The 26,821-nt window shown below is 45.7% G+C and overlaps 1 protein-coding gene across 1 annotated transcript in view; it reads left to right on the forward strand.

Moving 5' to 3' along the window:
* The window catches only part of LOC126548181 (uncharacterized), a 146,704-nt gene that overhangs the window by 75,319 nt on the left and 44,564 nt on the right, over window positions 1-26,821 (forward strand). Inside the window, exon 2 of the mRNA XM_050196318.2 lies at window positions 4,003-4,199. Coding sequence (XP_050052275.1) covers window positions 4,003-4,199 — 197 coding nt within the window. The remainder of the gene's footprint in view (window positions 1-4,002; window positions 4,200-26,821) is intronic.

A 26,821-nucleotide genomic window follows, 5' to 3' on the forward strand; every position in this document is an offset into this window, starting at 1 on the left:
GTTATTGAGCGTAGCGATGAAGCTGCGTCCGCTTCACTACAACGTTTTTGCAGCCAAACGGCACTTTGCGTCTCTGGAACACCCTCCGAGCGCGAGCCGCACATGCGCCGTCATCGGAACAGCACGACAGCGGCGGCAGGTGGTGAGTACACCTGGAGCGTCCGTGTAATTGCTATCACAATAAAAAATAAAACAATCTCATAGCCGGAATGAGAATGAGGTATTAAATATCCTGACGCATGTGTAAGGTATACGATGTCGTACAAGATTTTACTGCAATACTCCTGTTCGTTGCTCTCGTCCTGCGTAATATATAGTGGATAAATGAAAGTAACAAAAATGTATTTAAGTCAGATTCATTTCACAAAGGCATAATAGGGCTCCTGTCTTCCTCCTCCTCCATCCTCGTCGTCGTCTTGCAATCCAGCCACTGCTGAGAGGCCTCAGAACGTTCAGCATTTAGCTTAGTAGTGTCCACCATCTCGTCGTTCACGCAGCAAAATGCTACACATTTCAGTTCGTATACAAACTCCAGTGCTTGACAGATCACTTCCTACTGCCGCTTCAGTAGTCAGTCTTCACTGCTTCCGCCACTCTTAGAGATCGACAGCGGTTGCCGGCACTCTCGCATATATATAAGGGAGCTCCGATGCAGACTCATTGGCTGTCGTGCTTAAACACTCTGCCGAGTGCTAGGCCTCCAATTTCTCACTGTTTATTCCTGGAAAACTCTGCGTTTATTTCCGAGCCTTTTCGCAACGCGCAAACGCGATACGCGCCTGGGTGAAACTGCGCACGCGCGCGCGCACGTGGCCTCCAACCGCGCCGGGCATCGTTGTAGTGGCTTTATTCGCCATATCCTGCATGAAAATGTCGAACAGCGGGGCATACAGGGACGAAAACAAAAGAAAAACAAGCAATAACTATACAGTCAAGCGGAAATCAACATTATCGGAGGCTGTCATGCGTTTTATTTTTTTCGCCAGGACGGAATCCTGACTAGCAGATGTGTCGCTTCTCGATTTTTGTTATGGCACACTCCCGGTGCTTCCGGTGACAACAACAGTTCAAGCATCACGAAAGTGAGATTACGAAGGTCATAACTCAATGCGCAAATTAAAGTGAGGAATGTCTCTTTCTTCAGCAGTTGCTCAGGCAAGCTTAGGCGCACAGTCCCCTGATTTCCGATTTGTCCCACGCAGTACAGATAGCATTGGTGTAACCGAACGCCGCTCACATCCTCTAATTATGCATGGAGCCATATAGTGAATCCCTTGAAGAAAGTTTCCTCTGGGGCAAAGAAAGTTTCCCTTTAAAAGCGCCGATTTTCGCCTCGGCGCTGCTCGCAGTGAACAAACATAGCAGTCCACTGCGTTTTTGCGTAGACAAGTGTAGCGCCCACAATGACAGTATCACGTCACGTCCATCCAAGATAATACCTTTCGAGAACATTAGTGCCCGAAAGCTAGCTTATCTATCTGTTTGGCGCAACGTGATTTTTTTTAAGCGGTAGAGTTTTATCATCGTGATCCGGCTGATATCGAATCTTCTGGAGCTACGGGCTAACCGTAGGGAATGTCCTGTTTATGTACAACACTCCCTAACGTTTCATTTCCATTCACTTATCCCGCGCCTCACCCGCCGCGGTTGCTCAGTGGCTAGGGTGTTGGGCTGCTGAGCACGAGGTCGCGGGATCGAATCCCGGCCACGGCGGCCGCATTTCGATGGGGGCGAAATGCGAAAACACCCGTGTACTTAGATTTAGGTGCACGTTAAAGAACCCCAGGTGGTCGAAATTTCCGGAGTCCTCCACTACGGCGTGCCTCATAATCAGAAAGTGGTTTTGGCACGTAAAACCCCATATATTATTATTATTATTATCCCGCGCCTCTGAGCCAAGCCTAAGAAATACTCGAGCATAAATGCGCGATAGGCGTGTTCCATGCACAAGTACTAACTCAGATGACAACGTATACCGTATGTATGTCTTCATATTTATAACTTATAACGTTCTGGTGCGCGACTGGATGCGCGACACTCTTAAGCGTGCCATCTGTTCGTCGTTGAAATCACACAGAAATTGTAACTTAAGAAATCCCGTCGTACAACTATACGAGTGTCCGTGAACTACTTCCACGCAATCTTGAAAAGGCCGGCGCGCAATCGTCGGCGTTCCTCAATGTCTGCCTGCTGCGAGGCAATCACGGCCATAAGGAAAAAAGGACATCGCAGACGGCTGTCGAGTACACATCGAGAAAAAAGCAGCAGGAAACGCATGGTTCACAGACAGAGAACGTCTAATAAGCTAATGTCACTGCGCAATCGATAAGAGCATTATCAAGAAACCACCGAGTGGCTACAAAAAAGATGACGTTTACGCGTGGTGAAAATTAATGGCGCAAACACGACAAATTTTGTCGCTGCCGTCAGCGCAGACATATCGGTCACGACGGCCCTCATTATTTGCATAGCGGGCGGGCGCATTCTGCTTCTTCTCAGCTGCGAGTCGTTACCCCATTATACTTGCGTTTGTCGTGTTCGTTTCTCCCGTAACGACACTGGCCAAGTTCATTAAGCCCCTCCGGAGAGCGCACACGCTTGCACACATGTCAGAGATTGCCGCGTATGGAAAGGAAACGCGTGTGCCAATGCGCGGTTTCCTCGGAGCTGCGCGCTCTTTGAAACATTACTCCGTAATCCAGCTTTTTTGATTACGCGCTCTTTTACTCGGAAGCGAGAAAAGAGGAGATCGGTCGCTGGTATTGACCTAGGTCGGCCTCCTTTATGGCAATCATTACTAAATCGTGGACTGCTGAATGCTGCCAGTGGTATGCGGCCGCGCGGCTAGGTCCGGCGGCGCTTCAGAACCCGGCATCGCAGCGATTGATCCGAGGGAAATTACGTTTTCTCTCTCTTCTTCTCTCTCTCTCTCTTTAGTTTCGTTGTTTTTGCTGGCAAGCTGCCATGACTGGCTATGCCCCAACCTTCGCTTTCGGCTTTACATTTTAGCTCCTTCTTAGAAATCCCCACTACTCTCACAACGTTGCGAACAAGACAGTAAATTATGTATACATGTAACTATTAGGCACCTCTCTCTCTCTCTCTCTCTCATCTTCAGCGCCAACACTAAGTCAACACGTTCGATACTCGCTGCGGCCAACAACACCTTTCTGCAACGCTTTCTTGTATTCGTGGCACTCGCGGTTGTACCCATGGTAATTGCTCGAAGCAGCGTAGCAGCAGAGAGACACAGACCCGACCGATCTACAAGCGACGCTTTGGTTCGGTGGCCACTGAAAGACGCATAAAGTAGAACTGCTTTAGAACAGAGAAGAGAAACCCTGGCTCATATGCTTCCTTATGGGGTGGTTTTCCCATAATGGCAAACCAGTCCGTATTAAGTGCCCGACTGAGTTTAGCCTGACTGAAATCATGCTATGGTTCAGTATTGCTACTTCATGTTTCTTCTTTTTTCAATTTTTTTACGCGAAGTGTACTTTTTTTTTTTGATTATCACTCGTGGCAGATATAGTCGCGCGACACTCATGAGACACGCATTCCAGCCCTAAACCCTGCAGGTCAAGGTACTTGGGCAGGACCAAACATGCTCGCGCTCGTGTGGCGGCCGGCTGCAGCTTCGCGGCGGGAAGTGGCGAACAGGAATGAAACAGTTTTCCAGACAGCGATAGGGTCTTGTTCGGTAGACTTCGCCAACATTCTGCGTCAGACTTTAAGACAGGAATCGGTGACGTTTCGACAGCCCTGAAAGGTGAGCCCCTCGACAAGGCGATTGATCACTGCCAAGCCGGATCTTCGCCATTGTTAGTGTTGTCCTTCCTAAAGCAAGCCCATACGAAATCGTGGAAAGGCTTACTTTTACACGAACCAAACGTTGGGAGGCCGCCTTCTGCCTCAGATAACCAAACCGCCCCTGATCCTCGTCAGGCAGCCTGTTCAGCATGTTGCCGTGCCTCAAGATTTGGTGCTGTTCGTCTTTTCCAGGTGGCGATCGTGTTCGCGTGCTCCAGGGAGTGCCTCTGTGTGCCAATCGTAACGCCGTCCAAGGGCAGGACTCGCTTCGCGAACATATCTATCCACAATAACCAACCGCACCGCAAGCCTCTGCCCAGTGTGCACAAGCTCAACACTTCTTGCCTTCAGGACAACAGCTTCTGCGAGACCCTCCCTGGCTACCCAAAGTAAGTATCCTGCTACTTATCATATCAAGATCGTGGTTGTACAATGTTTTACGTAATATATTCACGCTGAACAAACGAAAACAATGGTCTATTGTAATTCATGGCAACCTTCTTTTGAGCTACACTTGAACTGGGCGGCGCCAAGAGTTGGTTTCCAGGAGACTCAGCTTTTCTCTCTCTTTTTTATTATATGGTATTTAGGGGATGCTATTTTCTCTAATTAGCGCCGGCTACTCCTTTTCATATAGGGATTAAAATATAAGTCATAATAAAAATAGTGAAATCATAACATCACAAATTCCAGTAACCTAAGTACACTAATGTAAAACTATAACTGAAAGACAACTCCAAATCATAAAAACACAAAGTCCAGCCATGGAAGTACACTAATGCCACACTAAAACTGAAAGTCAACTAAGGTACATAGCAACAAAAAGTCCAGTCACATATGTGCACTAAAGTAAACACAAAGTACGGTCACTTAGATACACTGAAATCAGGGCACATAAGAAATCACGGATTAAATTCTTATGAAGGTAAAAAAAACCAGGCATTAGATTGGCTAAAATCGGGTAAAATAAAAACATAGAATGCGCTATCACATTTAAACTCTCTACTCAATACTTTCCGAGAATATTGCTCGCTTCAAGAAATTTTTGAAGGGCCAGTAACGCTCTTCTTTGAAATGAGTATGTTGGCCAACGACTTAAGATTTGCCTGAGGTTGAGGTGCCTGCGAGGTGCCTGAAATCAAGTGCCTAGCGTTGTCTGTATGTGTCTTGTCGCGGACATTCTGCTATAAGATGCTAGACATCATCAGCGTTACCACAAATGCATTGCGCACTTGAAGCTCTTGAAATTTTATGTACAAAGTGTTTTGTGTACGCGGTACCGAGCCGCATACGGTGAATGAGCGTTTCAAAGGCTCTGGTTGTATTTAATGCGGACAGGATTTTAAATTAAAGTGATGGGTCAATGTGAAGTAAACCTGAACATTTCGAGTTCTGATCAAACCGTGTCGCTTTGGAGCCATGGGCTGAGATCTGTCTTAGTATGTGCTGCAATTTGTCTTGCGTTAGAGACAGACCATATATGGCGTTATTAAAATGCACCTTTCCAGCTGCCTTGTCTGCTGCAATATTCCAAGGGATATTGCAGTGGCAAGGTATCCATTGCAACATTACTCTGTGATTTTTTCGCTTGCTTTTGTGAGTTCCTTCAGTGTCTCGTAAACTAACGCCATATTTTGCGAATTGCTTATGTCACTATTAAGTAAGGACAAAGCTGCCTGGGAGTCGCAGAGGATGACCCAGTGCTCCCTTTTATACATTGAATTTGTGTAGCGTAACAAAGACACTACTGCAAAAACCTCTGATGTTGTTGATGACGCCGTGTGAGATAGTTTAAACATTTGTATTTGGTTTCATTCTGGAATGACAAAGGCAGCTGTAGAAGAATTTGTTTGGCAAGAACGATCTGTATACGCTTGAATATAGCCAGGGTATCGAAAGTATATTTGATATAACGCCAGTTGTGCTGCTCGCATAAACATATCTCGTTTGCGAATAATTCCCTCAACCGAAAGTTCAATTTTTGGAGCTACGAGTCGCTATGAAAGGTAAGAGATATCTGAGAACCAAAATTCATGATGTAGTGGTAGATCTTTGTGCATCTGAATCACTGCATTGGTGTTCGCCCTGCCTGTCTGAATTAGTGCATTTGATAGGGAGTACCTTTTGTGCTGCACTGAAATGCGAAAGTAGTGTCGACACGTTTCAACCATCCTCATAATAGGAAATGGAGGATGACGTGCCTCTGCAATTACTAAGGAACTTGAGGTTGCTCGTGGAACGCCCAAGCATACTCTAAGGCTCCTAGCTATTAATCGTTGGAGTCTCTCTTCAGATGAACCGGAGATTCCATGCAGAACAAGCAAAGAATATGCTATCTTTTACTTTATAAGTGCATTGTGTACTTTTAGTAAGGATGAAATCGACCATCCCCATGTCGTACCTGCTATGCGGCGAACAACATTTATTATTGAGTTGATTTGCTCTTCGAGGGCTTTAATGTGAGAATTCCAAGAAAGTTGCCTGTCTAGTATAACCCCCAGAAATTTGTGTTGTTTCACTATGTCTAAAGGTTATCCCTCAAGGCACAGCTGAAAATCCTTTAGATATCCTCTGGTGAAAGGCAAGACAGCCGTTTTACTGTATGACAGTTCCATTCCTCTTTCCTTTAAGAATTTGTCCACAATGTTTAGGCCTTCCTGCAAAGTTGATTGAACAAGGCTGGTATTTGAACCAGAGGCCCAAATAAAAACATCATCCTCATATATAGAGTAGTGTAGTGTAGGTGGAAATCTCCGTGGTTAATCCGCCATCACACAAAATTAACAGAAACAGACTTAAGACACTGTCTTGTGGGAGTCCTTGAATAATATAATGAGACGAACTTTTTCCTTGGCTTTTCTGAATAAATATTGACCTCCCATACAAGAAGTTGGATATCCACCGTAAGGCCCTTCCAGAGAGTCCCAGTTCTAGCAGGTCACACAGTATATGAGCATGGCTGACTGCATGGAAGGCTCGTTTATTGTCTAACACTATTGTGACATTTCCCCTAGCTGGTTCATGTGTAACATTCGTAACGATATTCAAAATTGCATCCATGGTGCATCGCTACCTTTGAAATCCTGTCATGTGAACGGGAAGGGCTTCTGTTATCTCCCACCACCACTGCAACCTAGTGTCAATCATTTCTCCATGACCTTGCATAAACAGCTTGCCAGACTCACAGGACAAGAAGACTCAAGAAAAAGAGGTGTTTTGCCAGGCTTCAATACAGGTATCACACGTGCCGTTTTCCAAGAGTCAGGGACAGTCTCCTTTTTCCACAAGTCACTCAGTAATTCCCAAAGTGCCAGTCAACCATTTGGTCCCATTTTTTACGACCCACTGTTTGTAATGAAATCGGGACCTGCAGCAGTCTTTGTGTTACAAGACGCAAGCGCACATTTTAGCAACATCATAGAAAATTTATTGTCTAATATTGTACGTGCTCCGACTGAAAACACGCAAGAACTTTTTGTTTTGCCACTTCAAATGAATATTGAAACTCACTACTTGTAATAGATACGCTTGTTCTACTTATAACTTTGCAAAATTCCTCATCAATCCCTAATTCTGAAGTATCCTTGGCTATTGCGAGAGCGCGACATGGCTGTGTTTGAAACAACAGGGCCGCTTAATACACGAATGGTTAACCACACTCGTAGAACTGGTGCCAGGGGAGACAATGTATCGCAAAATTCACGCCATCTTTTTTACCAAAATCTTTTAGTCGTATCCGCATGACTGAGTGGATTTGCTGCAAATTTCTATATGCATCTATGTTTCCACTTCGGCGATAAGCCCTTTCTGCTCTTCTTCTTAGAGCACTCAAATGTTCATATTCTCCACCAACTGATGTGTACTCGTCAGAAATGGGCACTTGTTTCGTACATGTTTTCATTGTTTCTTGTATCGCTGATGTGAGTTTTTCTACGTCAGCTTCACAATCTACTCGATTGGACAAGCATTGACGAAAGAGCTGCCAGTTTGTTATATCCACGTATCTTTGTTTCGCAGTACTTTTTAATTGCTGATGTGATATAAGAATTGGGAAGGGATCGCTTCCACGTGTTTCTACGTCTGTTGTCCACTACCATGGGTAACACGATCATTAGAGCACAATGTTACGTCTATGCAACTGACGTAGCCATATCTCCGCATAAATGTGACAGATCCATCATTTATTACTGACAGATTTTACCTTACCGCGGTGCATTGAACGATATTCCCACGGGAATCACAGTGATTGCTCCCCCATGTTACGCCATGTGCGTTAAAGTCTCCACATGTGATAATGTTTGATCCTGTCATGCTAAAAATATTTGCCAAGTTATCGATTGCAATACGACTCCATGCTTGCAGGTATATGCTTACGACTGTTACACATATTTTAGCGAGACATACTTTGCAGGCTACATATTCAGGAAAATCTGAACTGCTTGATTGAATGAGGTCATAGGGCAAATCTTTTCGAACGCAGAGCATTGTTCTACTGTTTCCAGATGGACGAGAGGATTTATATATTATGTATTTAGCAAGACGGAAGTCATCATGTACTCCAGCCTCTAGTATGCACCAGCACGGGGAAGCTGTATTGCGCAACTAATTTGCGAAAATCAGCAAATTTGGATCGAAGGCTATTAGCGTTCCACTGAAATATTGCGACATTTTCGTAACGATTATTCAGGATTGCCATGCGGTAGCACTGGTGTGGATAGCTGGCTCATTAATGGCTCCATAGACAACAGTGACTTTGCCTCAGGAAGCTTGTTCGCCTGAGGTAGAGCTGTGACAATTGTTCCAACTGCAGCAAACAGCATGGGTAGAATCATCTGTCCAACACTGAGTGGCGCTGTGTCATCCCGGAATGCCGATGGTCCAGTCACCGTCTGCGGTGATCGCTGAGAGGTGTTCTGAGAAGATCGCTGCGGTTGTCCTAGGCTAGGTCGCTGATATTGCTGGGATGTGTGGTTTCAGTCGCCGTCGCAGAATGATGAATCCGCTGTCTCTGGGACCCTTACGCAGCTTGCTGCTTTAATGTCGACGAATACGATGCTTCTTTTGATTTTTGTTCAGTTCCTGTAAACTGCCGATTTTTCGCTGGGCTCACTGCATCAAGATTCGGAAGAGGCTCCTTCTGTCGGGGTTGCTTCCCATGAATTAATTCATGTTTGCGTAGCGTGGATGTGGCCTTGTTCTGTGGATATCCTGAGAAAGAAGCCAACAACAGATTACGCTCACAATTTGCACATTTAGGCTGTCGCGCAGACTTGCATTCAGCAAGCTTATGGTTTTCAGAGCAGATTTTACATCGACGTGTACCACGACAGTTTTTTGCCGGGTGTCCAAGCCTCCGACAGTTATAACACCTCAAAGCAGGACCAAGGTATTCTTCTACCGGGTGGCTGGTGAAGCCCAAGTGGATTCTTTGAGGCATTAGCTTGTCATCTCTGAAGTGAAGGATTACACAGTGCAAACAGCGCGATTCCACTGTACCATCCTCCAGACGGTAGTATGTTGCTTGTCGGCGGACTGATATTACTCCAAAATCTTTCAAAAACTCGAGCAGTTGCCCTTCAGTGTACTAAAATGGCACATGACGAATCTTTCCGACATTTCGCGTGTACGAAGCCGGTATGTAGGGCTTAACTCTTAGTCATGCTACTCTATGCAGTAAAAGCAGGTTTTTCGCAAATGCCTCTGAGGTAACACTCACTGAAAAACTGCCGTCTCTGTTTACTCGGAACGTTTGAGCATTTTCCTTTGCCGCCGAACCGAATTCTGAGGCAGCTTGATTTGGATTCACTGGCCAAAAGTTGTCTCCTTCTTCCGATGGTGGCAACACCACCGGGATTCCTTCACTTCTTTTCTTTTTGCAGGTCACGAATTTGAAGGGTTCTTGATCACACTAAATGGCTTCAAATTGCTTAGGTCATAGCTTGAAGTACTGTCGTTGTCCTGATTGGGTGTCTCATCAAGACGAGGTCTCTTGTTCTCACCTTCGCTGAGTTCCACCATGGTCACCCAAGGCGGGCCGTCAGCGCCATGATGTTCAAGGACTAGCCGTGCCAGCTTGATTATGTCATGCACATGGTGTGTGTTGCCAGAATCTTGGACGCGTTCCTGCGATGAACACTTGTGCCTCAAAATACGCTGGCGGTCATAGGGCTCGTGCCGCCGTTCTCGGCTGCCTACCGCCGTAGCGGTTGGAGTCACTCCGAGGGAAAAGGCAAAGAAGGCTTCGTACTTGGCTTCATTGGGCTCGTAGGTCCTTAAACTTCTTCTCCCTGAATTCCAGAGCGATGAAGTCCAAGCATGATGTAAACAAACTAGTTAAAACTGAAGTAAAAAGCGAGCAGAAAGGAACAGGGCCACCACCTCGGAGAACTTCTTCTCGGCCCATCGCCTAAGGTCAAAGTGTAGCTTTTCTCTCTTTCTCTCTCTCTCTTCGCCATTCCACCGCCCACCTGTAGGATGGCCAACTTTCCATCCATCCATTCATCCATCCATCCATGGATCGTTTGCACGAAGCATATTGCCGTGGATAACTTTACCTATGGGAATGAAGCTTCGCGAACGTAACATTGTCTCTAAGTAAATTGTCGAGTGATAATGTAGCAGTATTTGCGCGGCGTTTATTTATTTATTTATTTATTTATTTATTTATTTATTTATTTATTTATTTATTTTTACGTTTCTCAGTCAGCAACTAGCTTTACGACAACTTGCTGTCACTCCAGCGAATCAACGTGAGAAAAGTTATGATGTCTCGTGAAAGCTTCAGTAGATCTATCATTGGTTTTCCTGCAGCGTGCTTCACCTATTTTCCGTGTAATGCGTTTATTTTTCATAAAGCGTAGTTTCTTACCGGATGGCATTGCACCGTCGCATCTGAAAAATTGTATTCCGTCGTGTGCATGGCGACGTCGAACACTTTTAACCTCATGAACCACCTCTTCATTCGTGCCACTTTGCATAATCGGTCGAACAGACCACAGCACTGCGGTGCGTCACGCGGGAAACTGTGCGCCAACTCAACCTTTCGAACTGTACAGCACCACGCTGTAGAAGCTCGGTCTCAAATGGCTGCCAAAACTTCAACGTGACAAGTGCCGCACTTCTAGACCCAACTGTCCGCGGAATTTTCGCCAGTGATTGTGAGCGCTCCTGCATGAACTCCTCATGAGTTCACTACCAAGCAACGCTGTCTAGAGAAGCCCTTTGCGCTGGCCATCCTTATTTAAATACATGTAAGACGCAGAAATGTCGACATTAGGGAAGCGTTGGACCGATTTGAATAAAACGTGTGGCGCTTGAAAGAATACACGAAGTTGTAGTAATGTATGTTCGCAGAATTTATGTCCTGTAAAACTTTATCAGAATAAACAAAATTGATCCGCCGTGGTGTCTCAGTGGCTGTGGCGTTGCGCCACTAAGCACGAGGCTGCGAGTTTGATCGCGGATGCGGCGTACAAATTTAAATGGAGGAGAAATGCAAAAACGCTTGTGTACCGGATATTTTGTGGATGTTAAAGAACTCCAAGGGGTGAAAAATTAGTCCGGAGTCCCCCACTGCAGCGTGCCTCATAGTCGGACCGTGGCTTTGGCACGCAGAACTCCGGAACTAGTTAAATTAATTTAATTGAACAAAATTACAAAATTTCATGAAACTGAATCAGCAGTTTAGTACCCTTCTGGCTCCGCAACGAAAAAAAAAAAGACGGAAGGGGGGGGGGGGGGGGGGCTGTCACAGTTCAGCGAAGTGCCTCTGATAACAACTTTAGAGCTGAAGAAACCAACAATATCCGTATGCACGTATTACCATTGCGATCGCCACTGCGTAGTGAGAGAAAATATTCCAAGGAAGCCTGTATATTTAACGCTGACACTGCTGAAACGCGGAAGTGTAAATAGAATGTTTTCTTTATTTCCTACGTTCATTTCGTTTCGCATAAGCTGAAGAAAGTGGGTGAACGCGCCGACCTTAAGCTGCTTTTTTCCATCCCAGATAAGCTTGCGAAAGTGTCCAGGAAAGTAAAAAAGGCAAAAAGAAAAAATTACGAGTGCACCAAGCAAGATCGCGAGATGTTTCTGCGCTGCGAAGAAAAAGTGGCGTTCGATATTTCTTTCTGATGCGGCACGGTATGCGTAGGCGAAACGGAAGGGCGCTTGAACGACAGATTGAAAGAGCACAGGTACATTACAGAAGTAATGTTTAGACATATAAGTTGCAATTTGGAGACGGTGGTTGCGCACCTATGTTGAAAAAAAAAAAAAAAAAAACTAGCGTTCTGTGTGGATTTGCTGATCGACCGACTAGAGAAATGAAGGAACCACTAGAGATAATTTGGCTAGGAGAATCTTGTGTCTGCATGACCAATGTCATGCTATCGGAGAATAATGTGTACTTCCCATCGCGATTTGGCATGAACACGCAGTGGTTTTTAATGCGAAGCATTCTTGACGAATTAAACGTTGTTTTTTGTAACGAGTATTTGGCGACGTTCTGGCCATTGTCGTGGGCCAATCCCAAGGATAGTGCACTTAAAGAATGCGGGCTGGTCCCGAAAGGCACTGGGTACGTGTCCCTGGGGCCACTGGGTACGTGTCACGGGCTAGGTGCAGCTCTTGAATTAACCTCTTTGACGCCAACTTAGGTTACAGGGTATCACAACAACAAACACCATGCACTGCACTCCCCATCAGTTCTTAACACATCCCAAAGTTATTAACAATTCGCTGCAGAATAGTTGCATTATTCACAAGAGCAAGTCTCTCAAAAACGATTAATGCTTCGCATTACGTAGATATCAACTGGATCTTAGTCTTCTTAAATTGTATTTCTTTTTCTTTTTTACTTTATACCCTTGTGTGCATGTTTAGTTTCTTGCTTGTAAGCCAGCATTTATTCGACGTAATCAATAAATAAACATTCAGCTGTTAGTGCGCGTTGTGATCGCCTCGGTCTCCTTGCTTGACCCACGTGTTCTCAGTTGTAGTTTGCCTCCCCCCCCCCCCTTCTAAGCACGTGCATTCTTTGGAGGATGGAAATTGGCCTAACTATAGTTTAATGTGAAGCGCGTCCGCCAGAAGGTAGACGCCCGGTGGGCGATTTGAAAGGTTTGGCAGGGCCTCGTGGGTGCTCTACCCTTACAAAAATTTCGCCAAATGTTGACCGCCAAATGAGATACCCGCACATCATCATCATCATCATAATCATCATCATCATCATCATCATCAGCAGCCTAGTTACGCCCACTGCAAGGAAAAGGCCTCTCCCATACTTCTCCAACTACCCCGGTCATGTACTAATTGTGGCCATGTTGTCCCTGCAAACGTCTTAATGTCATCCGCCCACCTAACTTTCTGCCGCCCCCTGCTACTCTTCCCTTCATTTGGAATCCAGTCCGTAGCTCTTAGTGACCATCGGTTATCTTCCCTCCTCATTACATGTCCGGCCCATGCCCATTTCTTTTTCTGGATTTCAACTAAGATGTCGTTTACCCGCGTTTGTTGCCTCACCCAATCTGCTCTTTTCTTATCCCTTAACGTTACACCCATCATTCTTCTTTCCATAGCTCGTTGCGTCGTCCTCAATTTCAGCAGAACCCTTTTCGTAAGCCTCCAGGTTTCTGCCCCATATGTGAGTACTGGTAACACACAGCTGTTGTACACTTTCCTTTTGAGGGATAGTGGCAACCTGCTGTTCATGATTTGAGAATGCCTGCCAAACGCACCCCAACCCATTCTTATTCTTCTGGTTATTTCAGTCCCATGATCCGGATCCTTGGTCACTACCTGCCCTAAGTAGATGTATTCCCTTACCACTTCCAGTGCTTCGCTACCTATCGTAAACTGCTGTTCTCTTCCGAGACTGTTAAACAATACTTTAGTTTTCTGCAGATTAATTTTCAGACCCACCCTTCTGCTTTGCCTCTCCAGGTCAGTGAGCATGCATTGCAATTGGTCTCCTGAGTTACTAAGCAAGGCAATATCATCAGCGAATCGCAAGTTGCTAAGGTATTCTCCATCAACTTTTAGTCCCAATTCTTCCCACTCCAGGCCTCTGAATACCTCCTGTAAACATGCTGTGAATAGCATTGGAGATATCGTATCTCCCTGTCTGACGCCTTTCTTTATAGGGATTTTGTTGCTTTCTTTGTGGAGGACTACGGTGGCTGTGGAGCCGCTATAGATATCTTCCAGTATTTTTACATATGGCTCATCTACACCCTGATTCCGTAATGCCTCCATGACTGCTGAGGTTTCTACTGAATCAAACGCTTTCTCGTAATCAATGAAAGCTATATATAAGGGTTGGTTATATTCTGCACATTTCTCTATCACTTGATTGATAGTGTGAATATGGTCTATTGTTGAGTAGCCTTTACGGAATCCTGCCTGGTCCTTTGGTTGACAGAAGTCTAAGGTGTTCCTGATTCTATTTGCGATTACCTTAGTAAATACTTTGTAGGCAACGGACAGTAAGCTGATCGGTCTATAATTTTTCAAGTCTTTGGCATCCCCTTTCTTATGGATTAGGATTATGTTAGCGTTTTTCCAAGATTCCGGTATGCTAGAGGTCATGAGGCATTGCGTATACAGGGTGGCCAGTTTCTCTAGAACAATCTGACCACCATCCTTCAACAAATCTGCTGTTACCTGATCCTCCCCAGCTGCCTTCCCCCTTTGCATAGCTCCTAAGGCTTTCTTTACTTCTTCTGGCGTTACCTGTGGGATTTCGAATTCCTCTAGCCTATTCTCTCTTCCACTATCGTCGTGGGTGCCACTGGTACTGTATAAATCTCTATAGAACTCGTCAGCCACTTGAACTATCTCATCCATATTAGTAACGATATTGCCGGCTTTGTCTCTTAACGCACACATCTGATTTTTGCCTATTTCTAGTTTCTTCTTCACTGTTTTTAGGCTTCCTCCGTTCCTGAGAGCCTGTTCAATTCTATCCATATTATAGTTCCTGATGTCCGCTGTCTTACGCTTGTTGATTAACTTAGAAAGTTCTGCCAGTTCTATTCTAGCTGTAGGATTAGAGGCTTTCATACATTGGCGTTTCTTGATCAGATCTTTCGTCTCCTGCGATAGCTTACTGGTTTCCTGTCTAACGGCGTTACCACCGACTTCTATTGCGCACTCCTTAATGATGCCCATGAGATTGTCGTTCATTGCTTCCACACTAAGGTCCTCTTCCTGAGTTAAAGCCGAATACCTGTTCTGTAGTTTGATCCGGAATTCCTCTAGTTTCCCTCTTACCGCTAACTCATTGATTGGCTTCTTGTGTATCAGTTTCTTTCGTTCCCTCCTCAAGTCTAGGCTAATTCGAGTTCTTACCATCCTGTGGTCACTGCAGCGCACCTTGCCGAGCACGTCTACATCTTGAATGATGCCAGGGTTCGCGCAGAGTATGAAGTCGATTTCATTTCTAGTCTCACCATTCGGGCTCCTCCACGTCCACTTTCGACTAACCCGCTTGCGGAAAAAGGTATTCATTATCCGCATATTATTCTGTTCTGCAAACTCTACTAATAATTCTCCTCTGCTATTCCTAGTGCCCATGCCATATTCCCCCACTGACTTGTCTCCAGCCTGCTTCTTGCCTACCCTGGCATTGAAGTCGCCCATCAGTATAGTGTATTTTGTTTTGACTTTACCCATCGCCGATTCTACGTCTTCATAAAAGCTTTCGACTTCCTCGTCATCATGACTAGATGTAGGAGCGTAGACCTGTACAACCTTCATTTTGTACCTCTTATTAAGTTTCACAACAAGACATGCCACCCTCTCGTTAATGCTATAGAATTCCTGTATGTTACCAGCTATTTCCTTATTAATCAGGAATCCGACTCCTAGTTCTCGTCTCTCCGCTAAGCCCCGGTAACACAGGACATGCCCGCATTTTAGCACTGTATATGCTTCTTTTGTCCTCCTAACCTCACTGAGCCCTATTATATCCCATTTACTACCCTCTAATTCCTCCAATAACACTGCTAGACTCGCCTCACTAGATAGCGTTCTAACGTTAAACGTTGCCAGGTTCAGATTCCAATGGCGGCCTGTCCGGAGCCAGGTATTCTTAGCACCCTCTGCAGCGTCACAGATCTGACCGCCGCCGTGGTCAGTTGCTTCGCGGCTGCTGGGGACTGAGGGCCGGGGTTCGATTGTTGTATTCATATAGGAGGTTGTGGCCAAGTACTGCACCAGGGTGGCCAATCCTGCTCTGGTGAGAGAGTGCGTTACCGGTTCTGGTCACCGGGATCAGGCCGCACTCCAGGCCTGTTTGTGCAATTTTCTCAACACACGGTTTTTTTTGTATTTTCCGGTGGAGAATTGCGCGGCACCGGGATTTGGATCACGGTCCTCTTGCACTGGAGACGGATACTCTACCGTCCCCGTAGGAGTTAAATTAAAAATTAATTTATGGGGTTTTACGTGACAAAACCACTTTCTGATTATGCACGCCGTAGTGGAGGACTCCGAAAATTTCGACCACCTGGGGTTCTTTAACGTGCACCTAATTCTAAGTACACGGGTGTTTTCGCATTTCGCCCCCATCGAAATGCGGCCGCCGTGATCGGGGTCCGATCCCGCGACCTCGTGCTCAGCAGTCTAACACCGTAACCACTGAGCAACCACGGCGGGTCCCGCAGGAGTTGTACGCCTCATTTAACCTACAGTGGTGCCCTATTTGATCAGTCAAGGTGGACCAATCTGAGCTCGGTTATACCGCATGGATGGCACTCGGCTAGAGAACCTGGTATTTATGACCTGCACATGTGAGGCCATACATATTTGAAGATGTATATCTCTCTTCTTATTTTTTTTTTACGAGGGTTCCCGTACAGTGATAAAATAAAGGAAAAGACATTAAAAGAAAGAAAAAAAAGAAAGAAAAAGGGGCGAAAAAAAAAAGGAACATAACAGGTGATTTGAACTCGTGACCCTTCGATGTTGCCCGGAAAGATAGCTCCGTCGGTTGGTTCGTCAGGCCCCAGGCTACTTTCAAGCGCCACAGCTCCTGCTCCGAGCCTCACACTTACGTGGAAAGAGACTCATGTTGTCCGCGATAGTTGGAAGGCATACTTTCTAGGAAAAATGGCCGCTCGAGGAGAAGAGCGAACTCGAGCGGCTTTAGAGGCTAGGAAAACTGCCTTAAAATATTTAGACTTGAGGGAAAGCTTCGTTAACAAACTATAACACGGCAATCAGCACTCGAATACGACGAGAGAAATTACTGAGACGTGGAAAATTCCCTTGAAAAAAAAATCTGGTTTGCGAGACAAATGCTTGTATGTATTGAACCTCTTAAAAGATGAAGGGGGAAATATGCGCTCACCGAGAGGGCATCTTCAGCACGAGACCACCACAAGGCGCCTTACAGAGATGTGGAGAGCTTCGCGGCCGGAACGAAGCATCCCCTCTCCGCCGGCCAAGAGGGGAAAACGCGCTTTCCGATCGCTGAAGGTTGCGCGGACAAAGCATAACTCTAGCGTCTAGGAAAAGCTTAACCAGGTGCGATGGCGGCACGCATAGCGTGGGAAGCTAGCCGCCAGAATAACTATACCAAGGACTGCTGCTGACGAGGGCGAAATACCTTCGTGTAATTATAATAACCCTAATAGGACTACTTTCGAAAGAAAAAAGAAAGGAAACGGCCAAGAGGGCTATACTACGAGAGCTATGACTGATAGTTTTCTATATATATATATATATATATATATATATATATATATATATATATATATATATTCATCTCATCTATGGGATCGCATGCGCGCGCTGTTGCTTTGTCTCTGCGTGTAGTAGTTAAGAGAGCCAGTTTAAGAGCGGAGAAGAAGAAAGGAAAGAAAATAAAAAAACTGCAGCGCCGTGGTTTTAAAGCGCACCCGTGGTAGAGAAACGGAATGCGATATAAGCGTGCGTAGCCATGATACGCACACGACAAACTGCCTTAAAATATTTAGACTTGAGGGAAAGCTTCGGTAACAAACGATAGCACAGCAATCAGCACTCGAATATAATTATAACCCTAATACTAATTGTAAATATTCATCTCATCTATGGGATCTAATGCGCGCGCTGTTGCTTTGTTCTTTGTGTAGTAGTTAAGAGAGCCAGTTTAAGGGCAGAGAAGAAGGAAGAAAATGAAAGTCTCTGAAGCAAAATTACAGCGCCGTGGTTTTAAAGCGCACCCGTGGTAGAGAAACGGAAGGCGATATAAGCGTGCGTGGCCATGATACGCACACGACAAACTGCCTTAAGATATTTAGACTTGAGGGAAAGCTTCGTTAAGAAACACACATATGGTAGTGCAAATTTTCTGTTACAATTATAGGGCAAATCAATCAATACAGCAATGACGTACTGACATGCGTGGCCACGCAAGCAAACCACCTGCGATATACTGGGTGGGCTCAGAGGATTTGGAACATATTTTAAGTAAGTGAGAAACTTTGACGAGTTTATAGTGGAGGATATCAGTCAACAAAACACCATCCGATGTTTGTGATGCAGCCGAGATATGAGGGCAACGTGAAAAGTATATGAGAATCGGACGACACACAACGCACACACCACATGCTCGACATCGGTTCATCGCACACTCACAAAGTCTGCGTTGTCATCTACGAACATTACAAGTGTCTGTGTTGTTAGCTTGATGCCTGTCTGGAATCCTCTTGAAGCTAAAGTTGCCGTTCATGGCATCTATTATCCCGATTGGATCGGCGTTTTGTTTTCTTTATTGTACTGCCGCAAAAGTCCTGCTATGGTAACTGTGAAGACTGCCTTGGGATTGCCGAGAGCGACTACGTAGGTCATACTATGTGGTCAAGAAATGCGGAGGTATACACTATGTGTATACCAAAGTCTACAAATAGGCTCTACAGCAATCTGAGCAGTATACAACTTCAGTGGCTTATATCAAACGTAGCTCCTTGTTATCCACCGCTACCTGCGCTTGGTTACAGCATACACACTTTCGGCCGAGATTAACGACTTTTGTCTATAGTCAATCTATAGACGGCATGTAAGACTGAAGCAATAAGAATTTTACAGTATCGGCTGTTTTCTATTATATCTCACTCCTTACCACAATAGGTATACGGGCTGTTCGCTCAAGTTAACGTGACCTTTGGTGACGTCCCACCCTTTGGCCTTCATCGGTGATGATGTAGGAAACCGTGGAGAATAATTCGAATTATACGGGGTATTTCACTTCATTTGAGCCAGACCTTAAAATATGCAAATGCTAGGTAGCTGGAGAGAAGAACCAAGGTAATGTTGTTTGCCGTCGCTTGGAGATACTCAGATTATTTTGTCATTCCCCCTGATTAGATAATTAGTCTTAATTATTCAACTTCCCGATTATTATAATTAGATCAAAAGACTCAATGCGACCATTGTAGAACAACATGAGAAACTCACGATACAGCGTTCTGTTGTTCAACACGTGCTCCATAAAAGTATGTTTCCGAGCGTGGAGAAGGCCGCGATTACTCGCAATGTGCTTCGAGCGGCCAGTCGCGCAGCAATATGTGTGTGCGTGTGCGTGTGTGTGTGTGTGTGTGTGTGTGTGTGTGTGTGTGTGTGTGTGTGTGTGTGTGTGTGTGTGTGTGTGTGTGTGTGTGTGTGTGTGTGTGTGTGTGTGTGTGTGTGTGTGTGTGTGTGTGTGTGTGTGTGTGTGTGTGTGTGTGTGTGTGAGAGAGAGAGAGTGAGTGAGTGAGCAGACAAAAATAATCAGCACCTTATCGATCGACTCTCGCCTATGGACAGTCTAAAGACCAAGAATGAACAACAATAAATAGAGACTGTATCGACTTTCGTCTATAGGTAGTCTATAAAGGAGAAGTAGACAAAAAAGAAACAAACACCTTATCGACTTTTTTCTATAGACCCCTTATAGACTGCGCGTAGACAAAAGAAATAGAAACCTTATCAACTTTCGTCTAGCGAAAGCCTATAGGCCAATAATAGACAAAAATAAATAGAGACTGCAGTGCATCGACTTTCGTCTAGGTAGCCTATAGAGGGGAAGTAGACAAAAAAGCACATTATCGACTTTTTTCTATAGATCGTCTATAGACTGTGAATAGACAAAAAGAAATAGAAACCTTATCGACTTTCGTCTGTAGACAGTCTATAGAATTTGTATCAACAAAAGGCCAAGTCTACAGAAAGGCAAGGTCGTCTATAAATATCTATAGACTTTGTATAGACAGTCTAAAGTCCTTTTTGTAAGGGTAAGGTCCACCGCCGATATGACACATGCTGACGCACCCGGATGTTGTTGTCGACCAGCGTGACGGCCAGTTGCCCTTTGCCTTGGCACGCCATGAAAGCGCTGCTGTAGACACGCTCATCAGACTTGACCCTGACTGGTACAGGCCCACCACTACCAGGAAATAAATGAACGTATCGAGCCGGGTGAGCAGTGCGTCCGGGTAAGCATCAAACACACAAACTTGCCTGTTGGCTGGGCTCAGTAGCCACCACTCGTAAGCCTCTGGCGGTTTCTGGCTAGTGGTGGCTGTCAGTAACTCCTGCCGTCATCAAAGTCATGCATAATTACGGACACGTATGAATTTCATCACTAAGTGAGGCCGGGGCCCCATGTTGGGCGCCGGTATGGAGAAAGCATGGCTCCAATGTCGTAGCCGGCAGGCCCACATCCGCGGCTGTAGTGTTTTTCGTCCTCTCCTTCCAGCCACTATGACCCTGCGACTCTTGTATAGGGTAGCTACCATGAGCGATCCTCACAGGACCAAATATACTCACAGACTATCAGGTGTTAGAGAGTTAGAAGCGCCAGATATTTAACCAGCTCACTCATAATGGCTAAAAATAAACAAAGAATTTTGATGAGAGGTTGTGCGAAACTAGTTTCCTTAGCAGTCTTCAGAATCTCATCAACAACCTTGGATTTCTAGCACCGCGGTTCATCTTCTTGGCGGCGCGAAATCGTGTTTATCGCACACTCATTTAACAAACGTGGTAAGTTTTCGACCGCCCGAGCAATTTTTCAAGTATATAAAGGTACTGTGAAAGCTAAGGCTTGATCGGTGCATGAGTACGCTGATGATTCTTCGCAATATGGAGGTATTCTCCTCTTTGTTGGGGGCTATGCAGCCGTGCCCGCTAAATAACAAAATGATTCAGTGTTGAAAAAGTGTTCCCTGCCTGTGAAATTTACCTAAACTGAAGTTACTCCCTTAACAACGCATGCAAGACTCCTATAGCAGTGTCAGTGCTTGACGCACTGAGATAACGCGTACTCTTCGACAAATCTGCTATTGAGATCTGCCTAACAATCTCGCTGTCATCACACCTAATTATCTATACCCAATGATCGAACTTTATAAGTTTGTTCAAGCTATCCACATGTGCGCCGTGGTAGTGTCGAATATGCGGTGTCGTGGCGAGCTAGATTTTTCTGCTAGAACTTTCCTCCATTTCCCACTTAACTTATACCTTGTTTAATGTCGAGGGTGCCTTCGAAAGTCTGCCGCAGGTGACCGCATGGTCCCTCTGCTGTAGCTTGATGCCGGAAAAGTCTGGAGTGCACGTTATCTGACCTTGAAACTTGAAACAGTCAGAAACAGTCGGAACATCTAGTACCCAGCTCCCCTCTCCCGCTATAGATACCGAACATGCACTCCCGCGAACATTCGGTATAGACGAGTAGTCTAGCAAGACTTTCTCCGCTTAGAACAAACACTGCATCGCTACTCCTTCGCAATCGAAGTGGCCTGGTGATCAGTTCTCTGTAATTGGGCGCAAGTTCGCTATAAGTAGAGCCATTTTAGGTGAACGTGGCTGTAGTTAGAAAGAGGACGCAATTCCGGCGCCAAAGCACTGAGTCAACTCACGCTAATTAGCACATAAAGAACGTAGCACTGGCGCTCCCGCCTCACTGTTCCTGTCTTCGAGGCTGCGCCTGTAAAGTGGCCCACTTGCGTAGTAAGCGATGTGTCCGACGGCGGTTGCCTTCTCGCCTTGCTTTTGCTTCCGTTGACTCGTTCATTTCTGGAATCACCCCCATTGTTTTACGGTCCACGGACACGAACCAAGGCCGAAACTAGGGAACAACAAAAGAGGAGGGCGGGTGGTGAGAGAGAGAGAGAGAGTACTGTTAAGAAGAGAAAGACAAAAAAAGCGCCTCGCGTTCGAGTGAGAACCTTGCGGACGAGCATCGTGCCCCGCCTCGTGTTTTCACGGCACGACAGGACACGGGGAGAGCAGAGTAATGAGTTCCGCAGCCATCGCACTGGGCGGCGAAAAGTTGCTGTTTATCGCCGCCAACCTGGCATGCGGCTACACGCAAGAAGGATCTCGCTCTTTAATCTGCGCGCAGGTCGTTAAGCCACTCGAAACGGCTGTGCCGTTATTGTTGGCCGCATCCGCACAGATCCGCCCTATACGGCCGGCTCTTCATCATCGCAAACCCGTCGCGTCGCCGTGACCTGAACTCGCATAAGTAGGCGTCCGGCCTACATTCGGCGATCACCACTGATACCGGGCTTGTCTCGACGTTTGTTGCGCGATCGCTGCCACTGCTGAAGAAAAGGGAGACTGCTCTCGGCGGAGGTGGCCTTTACCACTTTGGCAGAACGTGTTGCGATGACTTATAAAAGTCAACAGAAAGGTCTATACGTACCAGCGTTTAGTTTTTTTTTTTCTTCTGTTCTCTTTTTTTTCTCGCGCAGCTTTCGGCATCAGCTAGTTTGATGCGCACGTAATGCTTTGTGGAGATCGTGACCGGGATAAAAGGCCGACAAGCTGTCTGCCTCATTCCGTCGCTGGCCGCATGACGACGCCCCTTAGCAACTGGCTGCATATTTTGTTTATTTTATTTTTGCACGGAACAATAGGAAGCCCTCAAGTATCGTGGTGCCTTTTCTTACTTCCAGTAAAATTGGACATCACAATATTTGGATCTCATCGTAAAGAGAGAGAGAAAGAGAGAGAGAGAGAGTGTGATAAAAACGTTTATTAAAAATAAATAGAAAACTAAATATCGATAGGTTGATCTTGGAAGGCTGAAGCTAACTTCAACAACGTCAAGGAACAGGTTAAAAAAGCAAACTACTTGTGAAAGATTCCTGAGGATTCAAATTTTGTTCATCGCTGCCACTGTGAATGATACAGGTTGAAAAATCCCATTCGCATAGAGATTTCTCAATCCGTGGTTAAGCCATCTTGCACCAAATAGATCTTGCACGAGGCGAAATTCCGCGGAACGACGCGGTTGTTCTTTCGGCGCATTAGCGCAAGCTCTTGGGCCAGTTGGTGCGTGATGAACTTGAAAAAGAAGGTACCAGCAAGACACAAAGGACGCATACACAAGGAAAAGGCGTTACACACAGACGGACGCCAGCGTTCATTTCACTGATCTTGCCAGTGTTTGGTCTTGACAGTTCATAGACTAAAGCTTCATGACATTAGCCGGGCAGCACGCGCGGACGAGCACCTCAGTGCGCGCTTTCTGCTACTCACCGTGAACATCGCAGCTCCGACGCCGTAGCAGAAACGCTTCCTGCGCACCCAAGCTATAGCCGATGACCGCTTGCCGGTTCTAAGTTTCGCGATGGAAGTTTTACGTAGCTTCTTGTCCGGCGAGTACGTGTGAAGGCTGACACTCGGCTCCGTTACGTACATCCGGCACTGTGGCACCGAGCAGTAGCCTACCATGTTGGACGCCTTCAAAGGCAGCTGCTACCTTTCATAGTGCTTTCAAGTGTTGTCAAGCAGACACCCATAGCGAAAAAACCTCCCGATTTAATCAGAACCGCAGCGCAGGTGGGACTTCAAACTTTCGTTTTCAGCTCGCTTCGGCGCTTCCGAAGCTGCCGACACGCCCACGTGATTCCTCATACCACGTCACTCCGAGGGCGGCGCCAGCTTTTCCAGTGGTGGAGCTCGCCCCCAATGAGAATGCAATATATGAGTCGTGATACCGTTTAGAGTTGTTTTTTGAGAGCCCGAAAAAAAAAGGAATTCTTCTCTCCAGTCATTAGGCACGGGACTTCTAGATTTTCGCTGCGCGCGATCGTCAGTGTGCGCGATCTTTATGGTTTAGGGCAGTTATAAGTTCGTATGGGAAGCAGTAGGGGCATATAGAGCGTCTAGGTCTGTACTGGGGAATGTATCTGCACATGCTGCTCGAAACAAGCTCCGTAAACAAGCTACTTGGTCATCAACATTGGTTTTGTCTGTAACCAGTGACCAATAGGGGGCGGACAAAAAATCATATAACCAAACTAATCCCGACGCTTGAAACCAAAGCAAGATTATTTGTTTGTGCCCCTATATGAGCTCTGTCTTAGGGCTAACACACGACAGTGTCACATGAAACTTATCGGGACGCACAATGGAAATGTAAGGATAAGAGACGCCTACAACTTGAGCGTTCGTCAGGAAAATGTCTAAGACGTTACCATAGCAATTTGCAATCAAGTTCTGCTGCTGAAGGGAACAGAAGGCCATCAAGTCCAACAACATGCTGCACTTGCGCTGTATGTAATAATTATAATTAGAATATCTAAGCGGGTTCGAATCAAACCCAGGTCTATTAAAATCACCAAGAATGATTATTCTGTGTTTGCTATGGGATATATTACACTTTCAGTAAAAGAGATGGCCTCATGAAACAAGACAGGGGAAATATTCGGCCGTACATAGAAAAATCAAACTAACAATATTTCACAGCGCGCGAGGCTGACTTTATGCCAAATCGGTTCCTGTATACATACTGTGTCTGCACCAAACATATCTCAGTGAACTATCAGCAGCATTCAGTACGCTACCCCCTTTTCGTTTACAGCCACTCCAGTCGCGGTTACTCTGGAAGGCGTTGTAGTGAGGTGGAAAAAGTCTGAAAAGAAAGTTCCACTGCATAGCCAAGTTTCGGAAATAACAATAATAAGAGAAGAAGACGAAATTACATTCCAGAAAAATTCACGCGCTTTGTTTCGAAGGCTACGAGCATTTTGGTAAAAGATGTTCAAATTTCACACCACTTTGATCCTTGGGCATTATCTCGGAAGCGTGAAGCATGTCTCCGTGTATTACCCGACGGAACGGCTTGAACAGGCATGCCATTGGCCACACTGACGCGTCGTTAAGGTGCTTGAGGGCTTCATCATCGACCTCTACATCAAAAGAACAATCCGACTCGTATATCGTTCTAAGTCGCTGGCAGGAGAGAAAGAGATTTTCGTGGCCTTTAATTGATTCGTCAGGTCGGAAGAGGTTGTTTCTGGGCTCAATTTAGAAATGAAATAACCTTATAGGTCGTTGCAGCCGTTGAGCTACCCATAACGTTGAAGTCTTCGACGCTCTTGCTTTTTTGTTTAGTGTCGGGGCTTTTCCAGTGGTGGAAGTGAAAGCAGATGGGGAAACTGAAGCTGTGTGTTGAACACATCACTTGGCGTTGAGGCAGAAGTAAAAGAACTAGTAGAAGCACACGACCTTTCGGAGTTCACAGGAGCCTGCCCACGCGGGCCAGTTGCACGCCGCATCAGCTGAGGCGTTCATTCTCTCTCGCAGTTGCGAAAAGTCTTCGCTCACGAAGGAGATTCCCTCTAGAACGCCGAGGAGGAGGCGGCGCAGTCCGGCCGTGGCGCTGCCAAGGTCACTCGGTGGGACAGAAGAGGAGGAGGGAGAACCGGTTGGGGAGCTCGAAAGCAGCGGGGAGCACGCAGCCAGGGTCGTTGTCAGTAGGCTTAAACACCCTTCAAGACTTCAAAAGCCCCAGTTCGTCGTGCGGCCAGGTTGCACACTTTGCTTGTACGTGATTTTCATAGGTTTCACAGCGAAGAAACTGCTGGTTACGGAAGAAAGTGCGCGAGCAGAGAAAGCATGCTTCCTTACTTGGCACAATGCGGTGGGATGTTATTATTATTATTATTATTATTATTATTATTATTTATTAAATTGTAAAAATGTACTTACTGTTATGTATGTAAACTTTGCAATGTTTTTTTTTTTCTGTTACTTGTTGCTATCCTCGCATTTATGCACATTTGCCTGTGTAGTTGCATAACTCGTACTAAAAACATGTTCTCCTTATGTATGTCACTGGTAAGTGAGCCGGGATTACATCTCCACAATCATGCCTTTAGTCCCAGGCTACTGGGCAGTGGCTGTCCGAAATAAAAATTGAATTGAAAGAACATATATCTATATTGCTATTATTATTTTTACACCCATATTCAAATGGAGGCACACGTCCCTTATGCTCGCTCCGAGGTCCACGTGACGGCCACATGTTCGGCGCGTGCTGCGGCTGTGCTCCAGGTGGCTCCTTGTGCAGCAGCAGCAGCCGCATTCTTCCCCGTCTAGCACCCCTGCCACCACAGACCGCGACAGCCGGGGAGACGGTGTACAAAAAAAAAAAAAAAAAAAAGGAAATACAAAAGATACCAAATACAAGAACGCAGGGAATGTGACTCGTTTGAGGAAATACTTTTCTTTATAAGATTTAACAGGAAAATGTACTCTTTTGTATATATAAGCCGGTGATGAATCCCGTTTTATGCGATATAGAAACTACTTTGTGTATACTATTACGAAGCTCTCCGTTCGTAAATACTATTTCCCATTGGCTGGCGGCCTTCGTTAAGAATGTGACCAATATCCTGATTGGTTTTCACGTGCTCTTGTGAACAGTTCTAGCGTAAGAACGCTTTTGTGAACACGGCCTCTCGTAATGAATAAATGATTTGTGCAAAAAAAGAACAGATGAAGATCTTTCGTAGCGAAAGCAGAGATTTCGAGGAATACCTTTCCATATGTATAGCACTAGCGTGAATTGTCTAATAAAACAAGATAGGGGCCCTCTGGACGGTTCGAAGCACGCTAAATCTGGGGCACATTTCGCGAAGCGTTTTCTTTGTAAGTGGTCTTTAGAAATGGCCGGCCGACCACTCTAATACTATGTCTAGCATCGGGATGGGCTACCAGTTTTCTCTTAGAAACAATTCTAGCGTAAAAGAAC

This window comes from Dermacentor andersoni, chromosome 1 (assembly GCF_023375885.2).
Source record: "Dermacentor andersoni chromosome 1, qqDerAnde1_hic_scaffold, whole genome shotgun sequence".
NCBI classification, from domain to species: domain Eukaryota; kingdom Metazoa; phylum Arthropoda; class Arachnida; order Ixodida; family Ixodidae; genus Dermacentor; species Dermacentor andersoni.